Below are 23,552 nucleotides of genomic sequence, written 5' to 3'. Positions count from 1 at the left end.
TGTGTGTGTGATGTGTGCATACTCGGGTAACCAGTGTTTCGTACGGGCTGTCAAATATTTCCGTGTGCTTTTATTTCGTGCATGCGGGCAGCGTTTCTCATCAAAAGATATTGCACAAAAACGATTCTTATTGCCCCCCCCCCCCCCCCCAGTATTCCAAGGTGGCCTGTCTAGGGCAATTCGTCAAGTGAAGCTTCACTTGCAAGTTTATCCATGAATAGGCAGAGTCGAAGGCTATGAGTGCTTTCAAGCCGATTGTTTAAGCTGTGTTATTCAAAACAGTTCAAGTTACAGTTGAGCAGTATGAAACGGAATGTTGAAGTGTTACACCTCCCGGACACTATGCGGAAAGGTTCGGCGCTGCGTCTAACGACTTGCTGACGGTTTAAGTCAGCTGTGGTGTGCCTGATGTTTCACCACGACGCGTTCTTGGGAGCCCACTGCCGTTTGCGGGGCCGGCAGGCAGCAGCGCGCGCAGGAGCTACAACGGGAGCTGGGGGAGGTGGAGGTGCGGCAGCAGGAGCTTGAGCAGCGCGGCGCCTCCGTCGAGAAGGCCATCAGGGGTGAACGCCCGGGTAATGGAGCACAGCAGCGTGGCGCTATGCCTGTACCAGCACCGTCTCGGCGACGGTCTGAATGCCTTGAGGACCGGTACAGAACCGATGAAGTCTCACTGATACTGACGCTAATATCTGGCCATCGATACGTTCATCACAGGCCAGGATTGTCTGATATTCTGGTATCGGCAGAGCCCCGAGCTTTCTAGCACGGGCACCAATCCACTATCCCCGTTGCCTATTAATACCGATCGTCTGTATTATTGCACCCAAATTTTGCAGCCAGTGCAAACGCTTCGGGTCGGAGCTGAGTGTCTTGCTGAGATTCAGGCGCACTCGGTGCTTATTTGATGTTGAGGCCTGTACTGATGTGCCGCTGATCACTTATGTTCTCGTCGAAACGCTTAATAGACTGCGCTATTTCGACTTCCGAGCAATGTGAAGTGTGGCTGCGTACCCTACCCGTACCCCCTCCAGCCCGGCCCCGACCCCCGTTGACTGGCGGGGACTTCGCCTCAGGCGGTGACGGCGGCGGGGGCGAGGACACCGACCCCAGCGACGACGCCGTCCTGATGCGCCAGTGGTTCGGCCTGGTGCACGAGCGCAGTATGCTGGTGCGGCGCGACCAGCTGCTGCAGTTGCAGCTGCGCGAGCTCCAGCTGGAGGACAAGCACGACCGGCTGCAGATGGAACTACGCGAGCGCATGGCCGCGCCCGGTACGTCCCCCCTCGTTCCCCGTCCCTCGCCCCGCCCTCCCTCCTTTCCCCGCTCCCCATGTGTCTCCCCCCTCCCCCATGCCGTTCTGGGCTCAGGGGCTCGCCGTTCGTGTGGTCGTCATTGGGCAGATCAGGGCGGCTGGATACCACAGAGGTCCCGAAAGGGATAGATGTGCTACCAAGCCTCCCGCTTGTACTGACTGTTCCCGGGGCCACTCCTCCTGACCCGTACACCAGGTCAAGAGGAGTTGCCCCAGGAACAGTCAGTTCTAGCAGGCACGTTTTTCGGAGACTCAGGGTGGCACTGGCGGAACGTCGCGCCTGTGGTGCATGTTAAGACGGGGCCAGTCCCGCTAGCGTGCGCCGATGACGAGTATGTCCAATTAGGCAAGTGCCTGTACCCGCGAACATATTTATTCCAGACGGCAGCTCCTTGTCTACACGGGTGATAAGAAGCGCTGTTAACGGCTACGTTGTGTCCACGTCCCTCTTGAGGAGCACATTAACGTAATGAATTCGATCGTGTTCGAACGCACCCCGCCGGCGAGCCCTGTCGGTTGGCCGCGCGCCGCTCGACTGACCGCTCGCCCGCGTGCCGCCGCCTGCCCCGTGCCTGCCGGTCGTGACGCCACCCGCCACACTCGACCGCAGAGGGCCCTGAAGTCGGACGTTTACGTGGAGCGGGAGCGCGAGCTGGTCAGCACGCTGCTGGAGATATCCGAGCAGAGACGCGCGCTCGACAGGCCATGGACGGGGCCGAGCAGGAACAGGTTAGGACGGCCGGCTGCGGGAACCGGGCTCCGCATCAGGGGCGGCGGCGACGTGTCGGGCGCTGACGGGCGGGGCCGGCCCGCCTACCCGGCCTCACCGCAGAACGGATTGGCGTTCTCATTATGTAGACCTATGGATTTCGGTCTGTGCTCGGCACTGTGGCTGGGCCGTTATTCGCTCATCAATGGCTAAATGGTCCTAGCCCATTTATTTTACGTTAATTGTTTGTTGTCCTTGATAGACAATAATGGCGGCCATTCATGACTGACAAGTTTGTGATGTCCTGGCGGCAGGCTCAATTTGTCTCCTTTTGGACCCCACCTAAGCATACCGTATCACCTGATGCACAGTTAATGTATGCCGCCGTATCCAGAATGAATGGGCTGACCGTACTTGTCCGGTGACACGGCGCTCCCTCCCCCCCGTTCTCGTCTGCAATTCGAAGTCTTGTCACTTTTGACGATGCGCGCATTTGTTCATTTCTGCTTCACTGACAGCGTGACGTTCGTATTGGCGGGCCAGTCACGTGCCAGCTGCGTTGACAGACGAGAGACCTTAACGGCGCGCCGGCTGTGTTGACAGACCGGGCTGCTGATTATGTTACGGCCGAGCCGCCCGCTTATTGTGTGGACCGTGTGCCGGTTGTCTTCACATGCTGCGAGTGTCGGTTGTACGCCTGTCGTCGGTCGATAGGCCGACTATGCTGACCGCGTGATGACGGTGTTGCAGACTGAGAATGGAGTGCGAGTCTGCTGAGAACCGCCAGTAGGTGCTCGGTCGGCCCCAACCCAACTGCGGTCCGGACGAGACGGCCGTCTAGCGCTCCGTCCAGCGTCTGTCCGCAGCGGCCGTCTTCGTCTCCGCGAGCACCACCTGACCCCGTGCGGTCGGAGCGGTCTCCTAGGGCCAACCAGCTGGCTCCAGTTCTGGGGGACAGGGCGCCATACCGACCACGCCCGACTGGGGCACGGCGAGCCGACCATGCCCTTGTGGTGGGGCCTGAGGGTGTGGGCCTCGGCGGCGCCAACGGCCACCGTCGCCGCAGACCGATGCACATCGCGCCGGGCCACTGCGCGGTCGCCTTCTGAGCCACCTATTCCCATCCGCTCCGTGCTTGCGTCGCGCCGTGTGAGGTCGCGGCTGCTCCCGCGGGGGTCGAGCTGGCGGCGGCGTCGGCGCTTGTCCACGGTGTTGTGGCATATGTGATTTTCGTGCTTTCTCGGCCGGATGGGCGCTTTGCTGGAGATGCGTTTGGAGTTCGCACTGGAGATGATCTGCATGCTGTAACAAAACATTTCCGTTGATTGCGTAGGCATCGTAAGACGAACGCTGTGTGATATGGAGTGGAGAAATATGTGGGATATTGCGGATAAAAGATGGAGTGGTTGTTGCCAACAGCCATACACCATTCGCGTCCAGATAAGGCCGTCGTATTTTCAACAAATCGTCCATGAGTGACCCTCCCATATTTAACTAACATCTGTGATCGGTTATTTCGCTTTCGTTATTTCGCTTGTCATGCCGTTGCTTGTGGTCGCATGCTCGTAATGAGGTCTTCGCATGTTCGTAGATAGAAAATATGGTCAAAGGACAAGGTGAACGCTGTATTTATGTACATTGTGTCATTGTGGAACGAACCGGGCTGGGTCGTGTTCGCACGGCTCTTGAATGCGCCATGACTGCCGCGCCCTGCGGCATCCACACTGCTCCTTCACTTTCTAATCATCAATTTGTTGATAATATAAAGACGTAACGTGAGCTGCAGTGTTACTGAGTCGATCGTGTTACAAGTATTTGTCACATGATGACGTCAACTACATGGGCCATGATCTCGCTGAACTGCAAATGGCGCACGGCTGATAGCATTGTCCAGAGGTTAGGTGCATTTGGTGGACTATGAGCATCATCCAGAGGTTACGCACATTTTGCGGACTATTACCATCGTTCAGAGGTTACGTACATTTCGTGAGCTATTATATATAAACACTGGAAACGCTGCTGACCGCCCGCCTCACTCAGTCCCATAAGTGACCGCCAAAATATCCTAATGAAAAAAGTTGTGTGCTCCCAAGCGTACATTTCCTGTTGGCCTAAACGAGGCGCTGGGTCGTCAGCAGCCGTGCGCGTGGTCCGCGGAGCCACGGAGTCCGCCGCGTCCGCGCGCTGTCCAGCCACACGCCGGGAGAATAAATAAAGCCACTGTATTTGAGGCACGCCGAGGCAGGAACAACGGGACAGACGACAAACCACGACCGGCTGTGCGTCCCACACACCGGGCCAGCGAGCACGGGACACTGGAACAGACTTCGACCACGCCTGCACGCACCAGGTTTGAAGCACGCGTACTCATGTCTGCTCCTTACAAACAGCTCGCTAGCGGCATCATGTCACAACGGCCACTGAGTAGCAACTTTGCTTTCGGGCTCAGCGAATTTTGTAACTAAAAACAAACGCCTTGTCGTCAGACCCGCTAAAACTCTTCAGACAAGTTGGCATACTTGTTAGCACGCGCGAGATGCGTGCAAACACGCGACCCTATCTCTCGCCACAACCATTCGCGATAAGTGTTATTTGAACATAACTCCGACAAACATCAGGATGCGTTCACGTCGCGCTGTCAATGGCAGCTGATTGCATTAAACATGTTACCATTGTCCGCTTTGCCGCCGTGATCGGCTACATACCCGCTCACCACATTCGCAGGCAACTTAAGTACCGAGCGAAAGACCTCGCCGTGTGGACTGTACGGAATGATCCGACATTACGCTGAGACATCGGGCTCACATTGCTTCCAGACCTCCGTACGGAACAGCCCGGCAATGCACCGCGTCTCCAGTTCAGACAGCCCCCATCCCATTCCAATTGGCGCCGGTCCTTTGCGCACCCAACTCCCAACCCCGGCTCAAAGACTGGACCCGGGACCGGACCCGAGACCGGATCCGGTTCCGGCTCCGGTCCTGGGCACGGATCCGGCTCCCGATCCGGCCCTGGGTCTAGCCGGAGCCGCCGCCGAGCCGCGCCGAGGGGGGCCGCCCGGCGGTCGGGCGTCCGCCGCCAGCTGACGGGCTCCCAGACCGGCGTCCAGCGGCGCGGCACGCGATCCCGTCGGCTGCGAGCACCGCAGTCGGCCGCGCTCACGCGCCGCCAGCCGCGGCACCACACGGCCGACGCCGGCGGACAATTTACAACATACGAACGGGCTTCGCCGCTGATCCGTACCAACACGGTGAAGCACTAACAAGCGGGCGAACGGAAACACGGCGGCGCCGAACTGCAGCAACCGGCGGGGCGCTATGCACGATCTGATTAATAAATGATCACCGATGAGTCACAGCGTTCAGACAAACCGGCCGCCGCTGGAAGTTAGCAACGGAATTAAGCTCGCCGATACCTGGCAGCAGCGCAGCCATTGCACGTAAAATCGCTTGGCCGATTACGCACGGACCGGACTCGCCACGCCAACTGCCGAGACAATAGCCGTTGCAAGCAAAGAAGCAAGCAGCATAAAACTGATAGATGCCCGGAGGGCAAACATGGCGCCCGCCACTCCTGTGGTGATGTGTCGGACTCACAGACAGACAGACAGACAGACAGATGGTCGGAGCTCCGCCGAGGGCGGCAACACTAAGGTGCCCCACTATTGCCACGCGACCCATAGAATATACATGTAAGCCAGCAGCGGCGCCACCGACGACTGGCGTTAACAAAGCTACCTACCGACAAACCGTGAACAGTCCCAACAGTCGCACTCCGTCAACGATTGACTTCCGAAAGCGCCGGCCAGCGGGGCGATTGCCATCATGCTAGTCTAGTTTAGATCACAGACAGCTCGTGTTGGGCTGCGTCAGCGGCCACTGACCACTGACCGCGGCGTCGCTCCTAGAGCGTACGGGCTGTCTTCAGTCTTCCATATCACGGACCAGGCCACAGCCCCGCCCAGCCACCGGCTCCACACACTCACGCGCGAGCGCGCACACACACACCACGCACGCAGGCGCCATGGCACTTTCAAACATGTATGAGAACGAACAGCTTCGCCGAGCACTGACGACGGCCAGTCTAAGTACAAACACCGCCGCCCGAGCCGCGGATCGGCCGCGGGCACTGTTGGCGCCGTACAGCACTGCTTATCACGGGTGCGGCGGCTGGGGGCGGCCGCCACCTCCGCTCGCGCGCCGCCCTCCGCGGCGCCGCGGCTCGGCCCAGCCGCCTGACCGACAGCGGGCCTCGCCCGGACCGCCGCGCAGGGACGGGCGCGGCCGGCGGCGGGCCGCGCCGCTTGAGCAGTCGGAACGGGAGGATGTCCGGAGGCTGACGAGCTGCACTCGACCTCAGCCGGCACTAGCTCGTCTTCAGGTGGATCTGCGGACGGGCCATGACGTCACAGACGGACCGGTCCGCTGGCGGGGTACGCGAGGCGTCCGCGCAGCGGAAGCGCTCGCTAACCGTGCCCTTGGGCTTTGATCACACGTGAGGCCGTCCTACTGATTCACGCATCCTCAAAGGGCTTCCGCTGTTTTCAGCAAAACACCCGCATTGATGACCGTAATCCTCACCATTCCCAACAACAGGCGCAGGCCGTGACGCCGCATCACAACCGCAGCACAGCACCACGTCAGCGCGTGCCGCGCCGCGCCCCGCCGCTCCGCCCCGCCCGCCCCGCCCCGCCCCGCCCCGCCCCTCACCTCGCTCAGGATGGCCCAGTTGTCGCTCTCGGCCTGCACGGCTAGCCGGGCGGACTTGGTCAGACCCCAGCCGGCCGCCAGCTCGCCCGCCGCCACGCCCTGGTCGTTGAAATGCCCTGCGGGGCGGGGGTGTCGGGTCAGCGGTCGGCAAGTGGGCGCCGGCAGGCCGGCGGGCCCCGGCGCCGCACGTCAAGGGCGTCAAAACACGAATCGGCGGCGCGCCGACAACAGCGCCCGCCGTTGCGGCGACACGGCCATACACATCCGACGGGCCGCGCTGCCAGCCCCACAACGACGGCCTGCGGAGGCGCCGAGCCCGGCACGCCACCGCGAGCGCGGCCGACGCGTCCGGTCTGGCGCCGTCACGTCCGCTAAGGCGGCCGCAGCGGCGACTGCACCCGGCCCAGGAGCCGACCTGTGTGGTGAGGCGCGCGAGGCGCCGCTCCCGGCCGCCGCCCGGCTGGGCCGTGGCGCTCACCGGTCCCGCAGGAGAGGCCTGCGCCGACCTCAACTGGCGGTCGGAGATTGGGCGTAGGAACGATGGGAGACTTACCCACTATCACATAGCCATCCGGCGTGGTTTTGTACTCTTTCAGAAGCTCCTCGGGTCGGAACTCGGGTATGATTTCGACGGTGGTGTTATAGAACCGGTCCGATGGATGCTCCAGATTTCCACTTTGGAAGTAGAAGCTGAAAAAGCACAACCAGACATTGGACAAGCACCCCTAACCAAAAGTGAACAGCGAATGGTTTGGGACAATACCGCAGTAAGTCGCAGCATCCGCCTACAATGTCCAACACGTTCGCGAGTTTAACCAGCGCGTGCGCGCAGCATAACCAAACACACGAGTTCGAGCGGACCCTGATACTGGGCGGCCGCAGCCGATTGGCCTCTGCCTCCTGTAGTCCACTCTCTGGTTCGGACCGCCATCGCAGCCCTTCAAGGCTTGGGCCCGCCGGCACTCTCGGCACTCTCGGCACTCTCACCCGGTCAGCCGGACCGGCGGCGTCAGATGGAACTCCAGGTGGTCCCCTGGCTGGGGCAGCAGGCCCCAGAAGTACGTCTCGCCCTTGTAGGCACGCTGCGAATCGAGCCTCACGTCAGCGACGCCCTTCACTGCTCGAAGCACATACTTCCGTTGTGCTAGTAGTTGACGTCACCTTTTAAGTAAAAGAGCCACCACTGCAAGCGTCAGATGCACGGCAGATACACCGTCAGGACGAATGCCAAATAAAACGGCTGCCATTCACTATTCCATATCAACCCCATACATGCCATTTCATGGATATGTGCCGCAGTGCACCCGGCGCCGGAAACGCATTCCGCAGCGAGGAAACGGACCGCCCTGACATTACCGTCCGTCCGGGACCTCGGACAGCCCCGGTCACCGGCTGTCTGACCATCGCCGACCCCCGCCGGAGCGAGGCGCCTACCTCCAGCGTATACTGCTTATGCGGCTTCATGTCGCACACGATGCGCGCCGGCGGGTTAACGTGCGTCACGAACATCTGCACCTTGCCGAACTGCTTGTCCTGCAGGCAGACGGAGCCGACGAGTCAGTGTCGGCTCCGGCCGCGGTCCGAGGTGCAGGCAGTCGCCGCTGGTGGCGGGGCAGCGTGGAGCAGTGGGACGGTGGCGAGCGGCGTCTGCAGCCGCGGCAGCTGAGGGCGGGCTGGGACCGGACTCAGGTACCTAGGGAGGGTCGGCACCTCTGCGATGAACGCGGAGAGCCGACCACGACAGACCAAGCCGCCACACACGCGCCGAGGATCAGCCCGGAAATCAGTCGAGTACGCGCTCCTGGACTGATGTTCACATACATCACTGACCCGTTAGGCAGCGAGGGTAGCACATTGGCGCGACGTGACGACTCTGACCGAATGCGGAGGGTCCGTGCTTCGCTGAGACCGCTCTTTACGCGCTGGTCATGCACAAACCCTGCCAGTGAAGCGTGGGCTCCAGAGCTCGCCAAGGTCCAGCCCGCCGGAATTTCGCCTCACATTACACCTCCCTGACATTTTGCGAACGGCATCGATTTTCCCACATCAGGCAGCGCCGGAACAAAAGGAAATAATTAAACAAAACTCTGGCGCGGTGGTATTGCACGCGGACACGTAGCGGCTGCCGGGCAGGACGCAGGAAACGACCGTCGGTGGCGTGCCGGAGCGAGGGGCGCTCACGGGGTGCACCGTGCCGGCGCGCGTGCGGCCGTTTCACCGCCACGCCAGCGGGCCGAGGCGGGGCGGGTGGCACGCGCCAAGGTCGGCTTTCCTCCCCTGTGCGTGCGTCGGGCCGGCTGGCGGCACCGGCAGGCACGCCAGGTGACCGGCGGTTGGTCTCCCAGCCGCAGGGCAGTGCCCCCTCCGGGAGCCGGAACTCGCTGAGAGGCAGCCCCGGCCTCCGGCAAAGTGCGCGGAGCTCGCCGCCGAACGCCGTGCCGACGCCAGAGGCCATTCGGCGCCGCGCGCCACGAGCCGGCCAACAGCGGCCGTCAAAAGTCCGCACGAGTCCGCCGGTGCGCGCGCCCTGCCGGGCTACGGCACGGCGGATTCCAGCGCCGGGCAGAGAGAGGCGCGTGCTTTAGGACGATGACTGGGTGCTGGCGGAGAGCGCAGGGTAAGCTGACCGTTCCGACCGACACGGCCGGCGGCGCGGGGCGGCTAATCGCGCAGCCGGTGGTGACCAGAGAGTACTGCTCAGCGTCGGTCTATGTCGGCAGGGGCGCGACTTGGCGAACACGAAAGGACTCGTCCGCGCAAATGCAGGTCAGATCGGGGTCACGGCACCAACAGAAGTAGATCAAACGCCAGGAAACATGAGTGGGAGGGGGGGGGGGGGGCTAACAGGTGCGGTACCGTGACACCGACCCCAGCTGACTTCGGTCGTCGCGCGGCGTACAGCGGCATACCACGCCGCATCGCCTGGATACAGATGGTGTTCAACAATGAAGTGATCGTTCAAATATGAGTAGTTGGGCGGAGCAGAAATGACCGTGGTCATACCCGGTAGTCCCGCATATCGTGACTGTGAGACCCATGAAACTGAGCGTAATGGGCGCTGCATGACCTACTGCAGTTGATGCGCCCAAAAGCCCCGAATCATCACCATCAGCTGGGGCTAACTGTCGTTTGCGGCGTGTCGCATGGTACCGTTTCCTATTCAGCTGGGGCTATTGCCCTCCGCCCTCGTCCCCCCGCCCCCTCCCCAGCTCCTCCCAACTTTGAGAAGAAAGGCAGGCGGAATCCGAGAGAAAATGCCGCATTTTGGGATACGTTTCGATATTTTTCCTGCTCAACCCCCATCCTATTCCCAAACTTATTTTGCGGAAGGGCACGTCTGGTCTAGTATGCGTTTTTCAACAAATGGTGCAAGGCTGTGTCCTAAAAGCCCTACCAAAATATGAGCGGACTAATCGCGAGAGCAGAGTAAAATTAAGCTCGGGACGGGATTCCGAACAAGAGTATGGATAAATACTCCACGCCTTTCCAAACGATATCTTTCCTGAATAGAAAATAATACAAAGCATGAAAACAATATAAAATCACGATACAGTTGCCATCCAACATCAGCGCACCAGACAGACGTCATTCCAAATGACGCCCGAGAGCAAACGTCAGTGTGGCGTATAGGATACACAACCGCACGCATTGCGTACGTGCACGGTCTTGCAACGTCATCACCACACAGCAGAGACGTGCCGGCAGCAAACGTGTACACTTGGAGGGTGCGGGTGACGCAGGCACAAGCGCGCCGGGTCTCGGCACGGGACAAGTCTGCCGGTCACGACGACACCCGCGCCGTGTACATCAGCAGAGGTCACCACACAGGCCGATGCCGGACGCCTCACTTCACGGTCACCGACCACTGCAAATCTCCTCGCGAGTGCCAACATGCTGGTGTCAGCAACGGTAGCCCTCTCTGGCCTGAGGGACCGCCGGGCACCGTCCGCGGCGGGGGCAGAGCACGTGCATGCTGGCAGCGTCAGTGCCGCTCGGCGGCCGGCCGAGTCCGTGCCGGCGCCGACTCTGCAGACCAGTCTGACGCACGCCGGCACGTGGGCACACACACGTCTAGTGTCGTCCTGAACCAAATGCGCAGGGGAGCGGCGGCGTCGCAGACCAGCTGCCGCAGCACATGCCCGGGACAGTCACCGTGGGGCGGGAGCGGTGCTTGGCGACCCAGCGCGGGTTCTCCGGCGACCACTGCTGGCGCTCTCCGCCGGCCCACGAGTCCTGGGTCACACAGAGCCAGTCAGCGCGCTGGACTCAGCGGCTCGGGTCGGGCGCGGCCGCCGCCGGCCGCCACCGGCGCGCCGCGAGGGGTCGCGAGCCGGCGCGGCTGCGGCGGAGCGGACTGCGCTGGTCCGCCGCAGGACCGCGGACGCTGCGCGCCTCGCCGGTACACACCGCGACAGGTCCCAGGACCGTTCGCGGCCGACCCGGCAGAAGAGGCGCCGCAGTGACCGCAGCAGTCACCGATCGTGCAGTGTGCACACACACGCGCACACCAGATCACTCACTGTATGACGCACGAAGAGCGCGCAGGCCGCTGCCAGTGCTACATCAAGCGAGCTGTTAGCGGGGCACAGGACAGCAGTTCAGGCGCGCAGCGCGGGTCAACCATAGCTGAAGCCAAGCGGCAGCGCGCAGCAGCCAACAGTCAGCTGGGGACGCTACCGACGGCCAGGATCGCGCTAAGCCTCGACGCTCGTCGTCCAGACACCGGCGAGCAATGCAGACTGTATGGACCGTGCGGTGTAGGTCACACGGGGTCTCAGCATACCATAACTTACTGAAACTCTGTCCCTAGTACATAATGGCAAGAAGCGTCGCATGTCCCAGTCCACTAACCGCCCACCATCCGCGGCCACCCGCGTCACGGCCGATGGTCGATGTCCAACGTTGAACAGGCCTGAGCGGAGGTTAGAAATCCTCCGGTCCAGCGGATAGCGACATCTGGCCGACTCCAATCACCGGCGCTACGCTGTCATAAAGCTGCAGTGCTCTATCGTTCCCATCCGGTGTCGGGCCCGCGCAAGCTAGCGGCGTCGGATAGGCAGCGGCGGCGGGTTGGTCCGCAGCGGGGGTGGGTTACAGTCTGCAGCGGCGGCGGGTTACAGTCGGCGGCGGCGGTGGGGGCGGTCTGCAGCGGCGGCGGGTCAGTCGGCAGTGGCGGCGGGTTAGTCGGCAGCGGCGGCAGGTTAGTCCGCAGCGGCGGTGGGTTACAGTCCGCAGGACGGCGGGTTAGCCCGCAGCGGCGGCGGGTTAGCCCGCAGCGGCGGCGGGTTAGCCCGCAGCGGCGACGGGTTAGCCTGCAGCGGCGGCGGGTTAGCCCGCAGCGGCGGCGAGTTAGTTTGCATTGACAGAGGCTAAGTCCTCAGCGGCGACGGGTTACAGTCTGCAGCGGCGGCGGGCACACGCGCGGCCTCCACCGCGTGCCGGCCGTGCCGCAGTGGCCCATCAGCCTAATGAGGAGCCGGCGCGGCTTGCCTCAGGCCCAGTGGGAAGCATCGCCTGTCACGCCAGGGCGGGGCCGAGCCGCGCAACACCACCACGCGACGGTGACGGGACGCCACTGGAGGGGCGCGGCGCCGCAGGCCGTGGCCATGTACGGCAGATCACGGAGCGGCCCGCCCAGCCGGCGCCTCATCCCGCGGCCTTTAGCGGCTCGCCACCGCTCACCTGCACGGCGACAGGGCGACGGCGCGGCTCTGTTGGCACGCCACGCCGACTGGTTCCGTCCCAGCCGGCCAGCTCATCACTCACACGCGACAGCCACTGTCTGCCCACAAGCCAGCTCACAGCGGGCGGGGCCAGGGGCTGGGCGGCGATGTGCCGGGGAGGGAGAAGGAGAGGGGCGAGCGGCCGTTGAGGCCGCCGGCCTGACCCTACAGGCGGCCGGTCGATTCCGCCCCCCAGTGCCGTGGCTGGGCGATTCCATTGAAGCACGACGGTGTTCCGGTCGCTAGTGCCGCGCTCGGAAGATTCACCGCTCCGATCGCGCCAGCGCCGGTCGTTTGCGGCCATTAAGTATGGATGGAGAACGCCAGGGATATTACACAATGGCGTTCCCTTTCCTTTTCATCGGGAACGACATGGTCAAATTCTGAGGCAAAGCCGTTTACCAGAACTAAAGTGCGAGATATTTTTCTACCGTGGGCTGTTTAAAAACCACAAACACGCTTTTAAGTGCGTAAGGTACAAAACCATATGGCGGAATCCCGCACACAAAACAGACTGCAGAATTTTGCAGGACTGTGGTCTTTTTTAGTCACGAACAGAGCGACTTGCACACTTACTTCCATGCTGCCGTTAGAGAGAAGTGACCACCTTGTTTGGCGTTATGAACGAGGCGTTTCAACCGCAATGGCAAGGTAAGGACGTGCTAAAAATCCGGGCCGAATCCCACGACGCTGTTGTCATTGGGACTTCACGACGCAACCAGTTGCTAAGGCTATATGGCATCGCCTGCCTGTCACCCTGGCAGAGAGGGCGGGCACCGTGGGTAATCGAATTCCGCACCTCTGGTTTTCCGGATGCGCAGCGGTTAACGCCGATACGTTAACCACTACACTAGCCCCCTCCCCCCTCCCCCCAACGTGCCATTTGGCTATGTTGGATGTCGTTCACAACTTCATTACTCTATGCTCACAGCACGAAGCACGAATGCAACTACCGAATTCTCCATCAACCCACGACAGCCCCTGTCCTGGCGCATTCAGACACCTGGATACCAGTTCCAATAGTCCTCATGAATGATTCGACGCAAAGTCCACTGCCCTGGACTGATGGGAGGCAGCACGCGTCAAGAGACAGGTTCATAAATCAGCAGCGTGAGCGAAAATTCATGACACGGCCAGATTTACGGGCAGCCAACTTTGCTAATTGACACGGGGGTGAAGCAGCTTGCGCCATGCAGGCGAAGTACAAGGAGCTATGTCGTTCATGCTCTCTGAAAGGTTTCAGGTTGAGCGAAATAAAGAACAGAGAAAGCACATGAAACTGGATCTATTTTGGTACTGTGATATTTCGGTACACTTCTACGTTACGGGCGTTATTAGTTTGCACGAGCAGGCCTACATGGCCACGCCTCCAGCTCCAGCAGCCGGGATGTTAGCTGTGCTCCTCGATGAACATCTCATCATGACAGTCACATCACCACCGTTGTTCGCCGATGTGACGCACACCTGCGCTGTTATCCGTAATTTAACACCACTTCACCATCGATGTTGTGAACCTACTGGTCCATACCTGCCGTTCCCCACTACATAGTTGTCTGCGCTACGCAGTGGTCTGCAGATAACCAGTTCGGAGTCTATTCAGTCCGACTTGAGGCGTTTCGTACCGAAAGAGAAAGGCGGCATTCACGTCCCCAATAGCATATTTATAAAAACGACAATCTTGCGATGGAGAACGCCTGTCAAATGGTGATGGAACGAGCATGGAGCAACGGCGCAGAACAGCATGGTCAACCACAACAGCAACATCAAGGTCGCACCACGTCGCTACCCCCCAGCGCCATCCTTTTCACGAATCGTACCTCACGACCGGATACCCGAAAAAGTATCCCTTCCGGAATCTATCTCTCAGTGGGGCCAATGCCATGACGTGAGGCATTCGTCTCCACCAAAGCTGGTCAGCTTCAGCGTCTCTTACCTTCAGCTTTTGCACCTTGCCCTTGAGGGAAGAGTGTGTACCGATGTGCTGGAACAGCGATGGCTTGAAGTGCAGCCACACTTTGTCCTTCTCCTCTTTACACTTCTTCTGGAAGACGGCGGGCACCACGTTACCGACAACTCCATCTGGTACGCGAGGACTTGGGATTATCTGCGAGTCTCCAGATGTCCATGAGACGGTATGCGGGCGCTAAGGCGAGGTCACCGAGACAGTCCTTGGGCTGCCGCTGTCAAATGTCTTTTACTGCGGCCAGGCGATAAAAAGGACCAAACACTACGGAAACCATGCAACATACGACAGGTAAATGTCTTTATGTCGGCTACCGTGTCCGGCACCGAATAACAGGAAGTGTAAACGAGCCATAGGTTTCGTGTTTAACTGAAAACCCGGAAATGTCGCCATCTTCTGTTCCGTTTCTACCAACGTCAATTCAGACCACACCAGAAACGGTCATAAATTATCCACACAACCATCCGCTACGAAAACAAGCAGGCGACGACTTATGGCCCTTTGGTCCGGCCCTTTATTCGACAAACAACGAAGTCGTGTGGCCCATGGCGAAGCGCCGCCCGCCCGGCGGTCGTCGAGCGGCAACACCGCGCTCTTGTCGAACCGGCACATCTTGGTCTGCACCACTCACTCACCGTGCTCTTGTCGAACCGGCACACCTTGGTCTGCACCGCTCACTCACCGTGCTCTTGTCGAATCGGCAAGCTTTGGTCTGCACCACTCGCTCACCGCGCTCTTGTCGAACCGGCACGCCTTGGTCTGCACCTCTCACTCACCACGCTCTTGTTGAACCGGCATACCTTGGTCTGTACCACTCACTCACCGCGCTCTTGTCGGACCGGCACACCTAGGTCTGCATCACTCACCGCGCTCTTGTCGAACCGGCACACCTTGGTCTGTACCAGGTTGATCAGAAGCCAGTCGGACGGCTTATCGTTGTTAAACATGACCAGAAAATGAATCAGGGGCAGCAGCTCCACGGTCTTGAAGAGCTTGCCTGCGGCAGCAGAGGTCACCGGCGTCAAGGAGCAGATCGCGTCGGGACACACACGATCCAGCTGCGTGCCGCGGTAAGGCGGAGGGGGTCGAGACGCAAAGACAAACGCGTGAGGAGGCCCAGGCTGAGTCGGAGACAAGGGCACACGGACTGTACAGAGTCGCGGTCGGCGCGGCCAGGGTCTCTTAAGCGGGTGGGAGAGCTCAGTCAGCACCCATCACAACCGAACGGAACGTGCCTCTTCAGGGCTCGGTAGAAAATGCGGGTCTGGAGGGTCCATTTCCCCTTCCTCTCCCTCCCAATGGCAGTGTTTCTGGCAGCCACAATACCCCGGCCGTTCTGTGTACAGAACACGCTGGATGCCGGTGATCCGACACCACCGTCCGATGCTGCGCAGAGCGTTGACGTCACGAGCGCGTGACATACGCGCCGCCCCGTCAATAATGAATGGCCGTCAGCTGAGGGGTAGGACCCGTGTGCCGAGCACGTGTGAAAACGCTCACGTATACGCACGCTCTGGCAAGCGCCAGCACGCAGGTGGGTACACAGCCGCTTGATCGGCGCTTTTCATGCGCAGGTCAACGTCAGGTCTGGTCCGCGCGGCGACACTAACACTCGTGGAATACGAGCTCCCGTCCCGCCGGCGGTGCGCTGCCGAGTACGGCAACACATTCCGCGTTGCCTACGGCCATGGCGCTGACGCACGGGGCTGGACCCACAACACATTACCCTCTGTCGTATCGCAGCCTCATATTGCAGGGCAACCGATACACAAAACCCTACCCCAGCGGCAGGCCGATAACACACACAAACCATGACGCTAACACTGGCCCGAGGGTGCGGCCCGCGCGCGGCGGGAGTGGCAGCCCAGCCGACGATGTGAATGGCAGCCGCGGCCGGCGCGACACCGACACGGCCCCGGCCGAGCTGGGCCGGCCCGGCTGGAATTACAACCCGGTGCGCGCAGGGCGCTGGCGCGAGCGCGGCGCGGCCCCGTCCGCCCCCACCGCACAGGTTGGACGGCCGCGCGCCACACGTGCCGCGACCGGGACATGGGGCGTGGAACGACAACTGTGCGTGGCTGATCGCCACTGCTTACGGAATGAACATCGTAATGGTCCGGGACCGGGGATCAGACCAAATGGCACAACGACGTGGCTAACGCAACACAAAGTGCTTGGTTAAGAGACTTCAATCGTGGTAATCTATATTTTCGCGTTGCCCACGCATAGCTAGAACTGATGGGAAATGAATCATCTTACCGATAAAGCCCAGTTGGCAGAAGTCTAGGAGAAACCAGTTCTTTTTCTCCGTTATTTTTTGAAGAGCGAATTCCTTCATCCGCGTGACGTAACTGAAAAACAAGAATGCGTTACCACTCGTTACATCTCATGCAGCTTACTTCCCATATTCTCATCGCCAGGCGCATTACTTCCCTGTCAATTTCTCAGGACGAGAACCCATGGCCACAAATAATTCACTGGCACGTCGCCTGGTCAATCGCATGCCGCATCCTTTTACGACACATGGTACAAGCACGCGACGCCGTACCGGGGGCCACCGATCAGGTGGCTTCCCCCCTCCCCCCACAGTGACGCGGACAGACGGCGGGCCAGCGCAGCACCGACAGTCTGCCGACGGCGCTCACCCGGGCTTGGTCATGATGTCGTCCTCCAACTGAACGTAGAAGAGGCCGCGCGGCCGACAGTACATCATGAGGAAGGCGAAGTCGAGATTCTGCTTGGTGCGCCACTGCACGCGCTCCAGCGGGTCGTCGAGAGTGCGTCGCACCGTCTCCCGCGGAGGGTAGTAGTCGGCCGACGGCGAGATGATGTCCACCAGGCCCGAGTCCACCTCCACCGGGAACCTGCCGGCAGAGCGATGTCAGGTCATCGCCGCGTGCCATGTCGAGCGCACGGCGCGCCATGTCGTGTCATGGCACGGCACGTCATGTCAGGCGCATGGCAGGTCGTGTTACGGCATGGCGCATCGACGCGTCGCGCGGACATCACGCCACACGGCGCCTCGCATCACGCCATGTGCTCAGCGCGCCATGTCACGCCATGTTGTCACGCTGGCGGCTCACGCTTAGAGCCATGCATGGCGTGCCAGGCCTTCGCTGGCGCTGGGTGTACGGCGAAGGCTCACGATTTCGCGGCGGAGGGAGATTACATAACTAGAATTGGATGACGAAGGGTGGAAGTAATGCTTCACAATTGGGGTGATTGCGCGGGGCCCCGCGTTACCGTTTTCGACAGGGCTGAATAATGAAGATCATCGGGCGAGGGACAGGAAATTAGAAATGCTACGATAAAACGAATCAAAGTTTCGGCCGCAAAGCACCATGCGAGATGTTTTAAAGCTAAACGTACGATTTTAATCACAAACCTAGGCACCAGATAGGTAGAGGAAGCCTCTCAACTTTTCACATACTTAAAGCCTACCAACGAATAAGGACAACTGGATCAGCTCAAGCGATTCAGCAATAATCCACTGACCCGTCACCCCGCATCTCATCCCATAGCGCTGCATATACTCGTTACGTATACCACGTCACACTGCGTACGGATCACCAAGACCACTCGGCCCAGCGTCTGTTACTTCGTAGCCCCTAGGAGCAGCCGCGCAATATCACGCGATATTTCGCGAGAGGATGACAAATGGGAGACTCTTTGTTTTGTTGTAATCTGCTTGAATTCGTTCACATTCACTCACTGCGCTTGTAATGTTGGTGCAAAGGGAAGCATTTCATATATGCCATGCTCTCAGATTTGTGATTCGAATTGTACACTTCACTTATAATCACTGCTAATGATGGCTTTTGATCGAAACATGCGCTCGATGTAAAGCTGCCAATATCCAGCATGGATCCAGCCCTCGTGTAGTGAAGGTCTATATTGTCACTGTCTTGTATTTACCAATTTCCAATATATTTATAATTGCTTAAAGCATAGCAATGGTCAAATTATGTACTACGTCGACTGCTCACTGTTTGCCCTAGAGATCACGTTTAGTTTCTTGTCATTTACAGCCAACACTTCGTGGGTTCACAGTTTCCCGTCGACATCAAGCATATGGTATGGGCATCTAAAAACAATTCCACGATCGACGAACTCTGTCGACAAATTTAGCCACAGGTCAAAGATACACATCAAACACTGAGGACCCTACTTCAGCCGCAATCAGATCAATCAGTTCGAATCACTACAAGCAAACAGCTGGAGCACATTACGCCCGTCCGTCTCCGCCTGAGGATCAGCGGTCGGTCCCGTACTCGACCTGCTCGTGGTCGCGTCCGTGCCGCGAGCCCACCGCCCGCGGGCACCGGGCGGGACACTCCCGCCGACTCGCGCCGGGCCAAGCAGGTGGGCGCCACGGCGGGCGCCACGCACCCGCGATCGTTACAGCCGGCGCCGGAGCCCAAGCTCGCCAGCCGGCCGCACCCGGTCGGCGAGCGAGGTCGGAGAAGCACTGGTGGGACGTGAGTGACGGAGCGTGAGGGACGGGGTGTGATGGACGAGCCTCGGGCGGAGTCGGCCGAGCCGGAGCCAAACCTGCCCCCTCCCCTCCCCGGCTGGGGGTAACGATCGGACCGGCCGCCCGTTGGAGCTTCCTCCAATTAACCTGGCTCAATCAACAACACACAGCTGTAAGTCCCCGCTGATCCTAATTTGGCGGATCTGGGCCCGCCAAATTGGGTTCAGCCATTCAATATTATTACTGATAGGAGCGTCTATTAACCCTTACCACCTGGCAATTTATTGTACTGCAAGCAAACAATACCTATCTTGCCCGGTGAGAACGTGCGTGGTTCATGCAGAGTTCTTGCCGAGGCATTTGACCCTGCCATGACGCATTACCTAACTTAAACGTAGTGACTAATGTCGTGCTAGCATATCGCCTGATGCTACTGGTGCGATAGTTGCGTTAATTCTTCTATCATACTAGATTTTCCGGCTGTACGATCCTTTCCATCCGTGTATGTCGCAGCTGTCTTCAGCCGCAGGTCATCGCTCATCAGATTTGCAACAGAGGGCCTGTAAATGACCTAAGCTTCTCGAACCGAGCCCCATGACCTTTCGAAGATGTCGTCACTTCCACACAACAGAGCAGTGCACAATAAGTCACTTAATTATACGCGTCGAAGAACTATCTAACGACAGAGTCTGATTTTGTTTGGCGCCGCCTTTAATTTGTCTTTTATGGACATGGTGCAATGGTGCGGCACGGCGATATGACCCACGAACGCGGTGCAATGGTACGGCACGGCTATACGACTAAAAAAAAGTTCGAAAAGCACCACAGAATGCAGGTCATGATTCGTGGTCACGATTCGTGGTCATGTTTCGGTCATGATCGCGGCTGTGTGACCTAATGTCATGTCGCCGTTCAGAATTACTCAGTAGCGGTCAGCCCGCAGGAGTTATTAGGTGGGGGGGGGGGGGGGGTCAATCAGCAATCGACGCTTTCCTATTTGTTGACATAATTGATCGTTACAGAACCATGCCAACTGTACCATACTAATGGACCTGACTCCAATATGTTCGCATTGCTGCAATTCAGGCTTACAATAAACCTGCAAACATCAATGCTACTTACACACAGAATGCATTCATTCTAAAACATGTCGTTAGGGGTGTATTCGCGACGATCCGGACGACAAAGATTATACGTGACGTGAAGGCGAATCTTTGCCGGATGCGCAGAATTTTTTTTCGCAACCCAATCGGAGTGAAACAGATAAGACGCAACATATTCAATTGTTACGAGGCCAATTTGCATGCCCAGGACCGCAACGAGTGATGAAAATGAGTTGTATACGTCACGAAGAACGTAATTTGTCGTTTCCATTCTTAGGAGCACTTACAGTATCTGCAAACGAAAATACTGTCTGCGTGCGCAATTACTGTCACGACAGTTTCGAAGATGTAACCAACGAGTCGCGCTGCAAACACCCTCGGCAAAGATAATACGTGTTGTCACGTGGAATAGAATATTCTTGGTGTCCTGCGAATACACCCTAAATATACAAAGCGATACTGACATTGTGCACTACATCAGCGTGGGCCACCATCACAGTGCACTGCTACTCCGTGACACAGCATGCGATGTCCAGCGCCCGGTGGAGCGTGAAGCCAAGCCTGCAACCAGCGTGGGGCACCATCACAGTGCACTGCTACTCCGTGGCACAGCATGCGATGTCCAGCGCCCGGTGGAGCGTGAAGCCAAGCCTGCAACCAGCGTGGGGCACCATCACAGTGCACTGCTACTCCGTGGCACAGCATGCGATGTCCAGCGCCCGGTGGAGCGTGAAGCCAAGTCTGCAGCCGGCTGCACAATTCCTGAGCGGTGGGCTAGCTTTACAACAGCAAGACGTAACCCCTGGTACTTTTCACTCTGTCACGCCTGTGGGTGCAGGCAAGTACCGTCAGCTGCCATTTATTCCTTTGATCCGTTAACAGTTAACGACCAGACGGCACGTACAAATAAAAGAAGACCGGCGGGTCGCGCTTGCAGAGCATGCGTTGCATGCGCTTGCATGCGTAAAATATACTTGCGTACAAAAATTATGCCTAGCGCTGTATAGTGGCTCCCAAACTGCTCTGCGCGGCGACAGAGGCGCCGATCACGTGACAGGCCGTTCAACGCGATTGACTGCGCATGATGACGTTAAATAAATCGGAGCAATTTTACGAGCCGGAAAATGTACGACGATCAAAACGTTGCCAGGTTTACGTTTGCTGCGCTCGCCCCAGACCGTAACGCTGTGGTCACAAGCATGACCCTCAAGCCGTACCAGTGCAGAGCTTGGGCCTCATCAATTTGGGAAGGTCTTCTTTACCTTACAGCGAAACCAGGAACACCAATAGCACCAATAATTTCCAAATGAGCCTGATGGAACAGCTCGCAAGATTATCGCGTGCGGAAGGGAAATATCTCATGAATAATGACATTCCGCAACCCCTACGAGCGCAGCAAAAATTCGCTCTAGGGCCTTGAGCAAAGACAGTGCCCGTGCAGCCAAACAATTCCCATGTAGCCCGAGTGGGCTAATCCATTACAACAGCCTTGATGATGCCCCTTTCAAACTGAGCACACAACACCTGAGACAGGACTGATAAGCAGTTAATGCACTTTAGGCTCAATGTGCAGTCGGCTTGACAACCCATGTCACGCAGCAGGTAACTGAAGCCCAGACTTTGTTCAATTAGACCGGAACGGGAAAACGAAACGCCAGATGAGCACGAGGGCAATCAGGTACCCCTCACAACCTTGAGGTCGTGTGTGGTGTGCATCAGGTTTTCTCATCGCGGAAGATTGAGATCCAGTGAAATAACTAGCGTGTACCAAGTGGTTCTGCACCACTCATTTTCATTGCGGGACACCGCGGTGCCGGACTTAAATATGTATTCCACAGCCAGCCTCACGAGCTATTGCCCAAGTGGTGGAAATGAGGCATTCATAAAGCCAGCATTGGGAATGGCACGCAAGGCCACAAATGGCGGCTTCTACCACCGCATCCTAGTAGTTAAGAAATTAGACCAGTAAGAGTCCCGTCGGCAACTGGAGAGCCGCACAGCTGGACGAAAAAACGGCTCCTCGGCCAACATGCCAGTTGCAAGCGGACCAGGCGCATGTAAGCGTGGCAGGGGCACGGAACCGGACCAGTCCAGAAAATCCGCGCACGTATGTCTTGTTATTGTTTGAGCACGCGAGCGAAGGTCCGCCGAGAGCCAACCGGCCTGTGCGCACGGGCACGGAAGGATGCCCTCTGCAGCCTGCACCCTTCACTCTCAGCCTGGGTGCATCGTCCTCTACAGCCTGCACCCTTCACTCTCAGCCTGGGTACACTGCCCTCTGCAGCCCGCACCCTTCACTTTCAGCCCGGATACGCCGCCCTCCACAGCCTGCACCCTTTACTCTCAGCCCGGATACGCCGCCCTCCACATCCTGCACCCTTCACTTTCAGCCCGGATGCGCCGCCCTCCACAGCTTGCACCTTTTACTCTCAGCCTGGGCACAGCGCCCTCTGCAGCCCGCACCTTCCACTCCCAGCCCGGGTACACCGAACGCGCTCACGGAACTGAGTAGAGTTCGTGAGCGAGCTCCCGGCAACTCCCTCCTGCAATCACGCTCCTCAACACGGCGCACGGATGGTCCGGCGCCGCCTGCGGTCGGCCGTGGTCAGCGGGCTCCATATGGCCGGGCGGCGATATGTTATCGCCCTCCCCACTCATCTATCATCGCCAATGAGCGATACCGGGCGGGCTTAAAGGCGCATCAGTCGCACGGCAAGGCTAGTTTTGCTGGCGATAACGGCCGTATCGCTGTTCTGATCAATCATGCAGCACCGCGATTGGCGTCTCATCTATGTAAGTAAGAATAGACGCCGACGGTGGCACACTCGCCAGGCCGTAGTGACTCACACGCAATTGATATGCCTGCATAACAGCATGTTTTCATGGACACCTGGTCGGCGGCATGCCATCATATATAAGTGGGCATTCTTTTGCATGTGAGCTCACGAGACCGCCAGACGACATTTCGTGTCACTGCCACCCACGCCTGCACCCGCGGGATCAGCACCTCCTGTTCCTCTTCCCCGCTGAACACCTGCTCCCCTCCCCTGTCAGACCCCGCCTCTTGCCGCGCGCGACCGCCAGTCGCGGTAACGGTCCCCCTCGGTACACCGTCGGTGACCTGAGGTCAGCCAACACGGCCCGCCGTCCGCCGCCAGGCTGAGACTGCAGCCACCGGTCCAGTTCGCCTCTGGCCGGCCATCTGGCGCTGCCCAGCTCGGACGTCCACTCCTAGCCCCGGCCAAACAGCTGGCGCCGCGGGGATCCCTGAACCAGCCCACTACCATACTATCATGACGCCCACCTGGTGCTGCCCCTCCCTCCTGCAGCATTGAACCTCGCGAACCCGGCCGGCCACCTGGCCACCCGCCCCTGATCCCGGGTCGGACGGTCGTTTTATAGCACACACGCACTTCCATCAGCCTGAAGCACGGACAAATGCTACGATTTAAACCTGTTGCAATTATATCTGACTACGGAGAAACGTGCTTGACAAAAGCTTATCATACTGGCATCATCACGCTGTGAAAAAACGTATTGTGCACCAGTGTATGAATAC

General features: G+C 59.0%; 2 protein-coding genes across 2 annotated transcripts in view; one reads left to right on the top strand and one right to left on the bottom strand.

Annotated features, from left to right (window-relative positions):
- LOC119097108 (protein-methionine sulfoxide oxidase mical3b-like) overlaps window positions 1–2,814 on the top strand; it is a 3,984-nt gene extending 1,170 nt beyond the window's left edge. The window contains exons 2-6 of the mRNA XM_037220157.1: window positions 463–575; window positions 1,077–1,274; window positions 1,697–1,719; window positions 1,926–2,044; window positions 2,775–2,814. Of these exons, the coding sequence (XP_037076052.1) occupies window positions 463–575; window positions 1,077–1,274; window positions 1,697–1,719; window positions 1,926–2,044; window positions 2,775–2,814 (493 nt within the window). The remainder of the gene's footprint in view (window positions 1–462; window positions 576–1,076; window positions 1,275–1,696; window positions 1,720–1,925; window positions 2,045–2,774) is intronic.
- Window positions 2,815–5,150: 2,336 nt separating this feature from the next.
- Window positions 5,151–23,552, bottom strand: part of LOC119097118 (alpha-1,3-mannosyl-glycoprotein 4-beta-N-acetylglucosaminyltransferase B) — a 56,942-nt gene continuing 38,540 nt past the window's right edge. The window contains exons 8-16 of the mRNA XM_037220169.1: window positions 17,062–17,280; window positions 16,676–16,767; window positions 15,283–15,413; window positions 14,387–14,494; window positions 8,165–8,263; window positions 7,718–7,812; window positions 7,284–7,420; window positions 6,731–6,846; window positions 5,151–6,407 (exon numbers count right to left, since the gene is read on the bottom strand). Of these exons, the coding sequence (XP_037076064.1) occupies window positions 6,387–6,407; window positions 6,731–6,846; window positions 7,284–7,420; window positions 7,718–7,812; window positions 8,165–8,263; window positions 14,387–14,494; window positions 15,283–15,413; window positions 16,676–16,767; window positions 17,062–17,280 (1,018 nt within the window). The 3' untranslated portion in view covers window positions 5,151–6,386. The remainder of the gene's footprint in view (window positions 6,408–6,730; window positions 6,847–7,283; window positions 7,421–7,717; window positions 7,813–8,164; window positions 8,264–14,386; window positions 14,495–15,282; window positions 15,414–16,675; window positions 16,768–17,061; window positions 17,281–23,552) is intronic.

This window comes from Pollicipes pollicipes, unplaced genomic scaffold (genome assembly GCF_011947565.3).
Source record: "Pollicipes pollicipes isolate AB1234 unplaced genomic scaffold, Ppol_2.1 Scaffold_2445;HRSCAF=2866_pilon_pilon_pilon, whole genome shotgun sequence".
Classification (NCBI taxonomy): Eukaryota; Metazoa; Arthropoda; class Thecostraca; order Pollicipedomorpha; family Pollicipedidae; genus Pollicipes; species Pollicipes pollicipes.
Note: the sequence above shows the minus strand (reverse complement) of the source record. Positions and strands in the feature narration are given on the sequence as shown.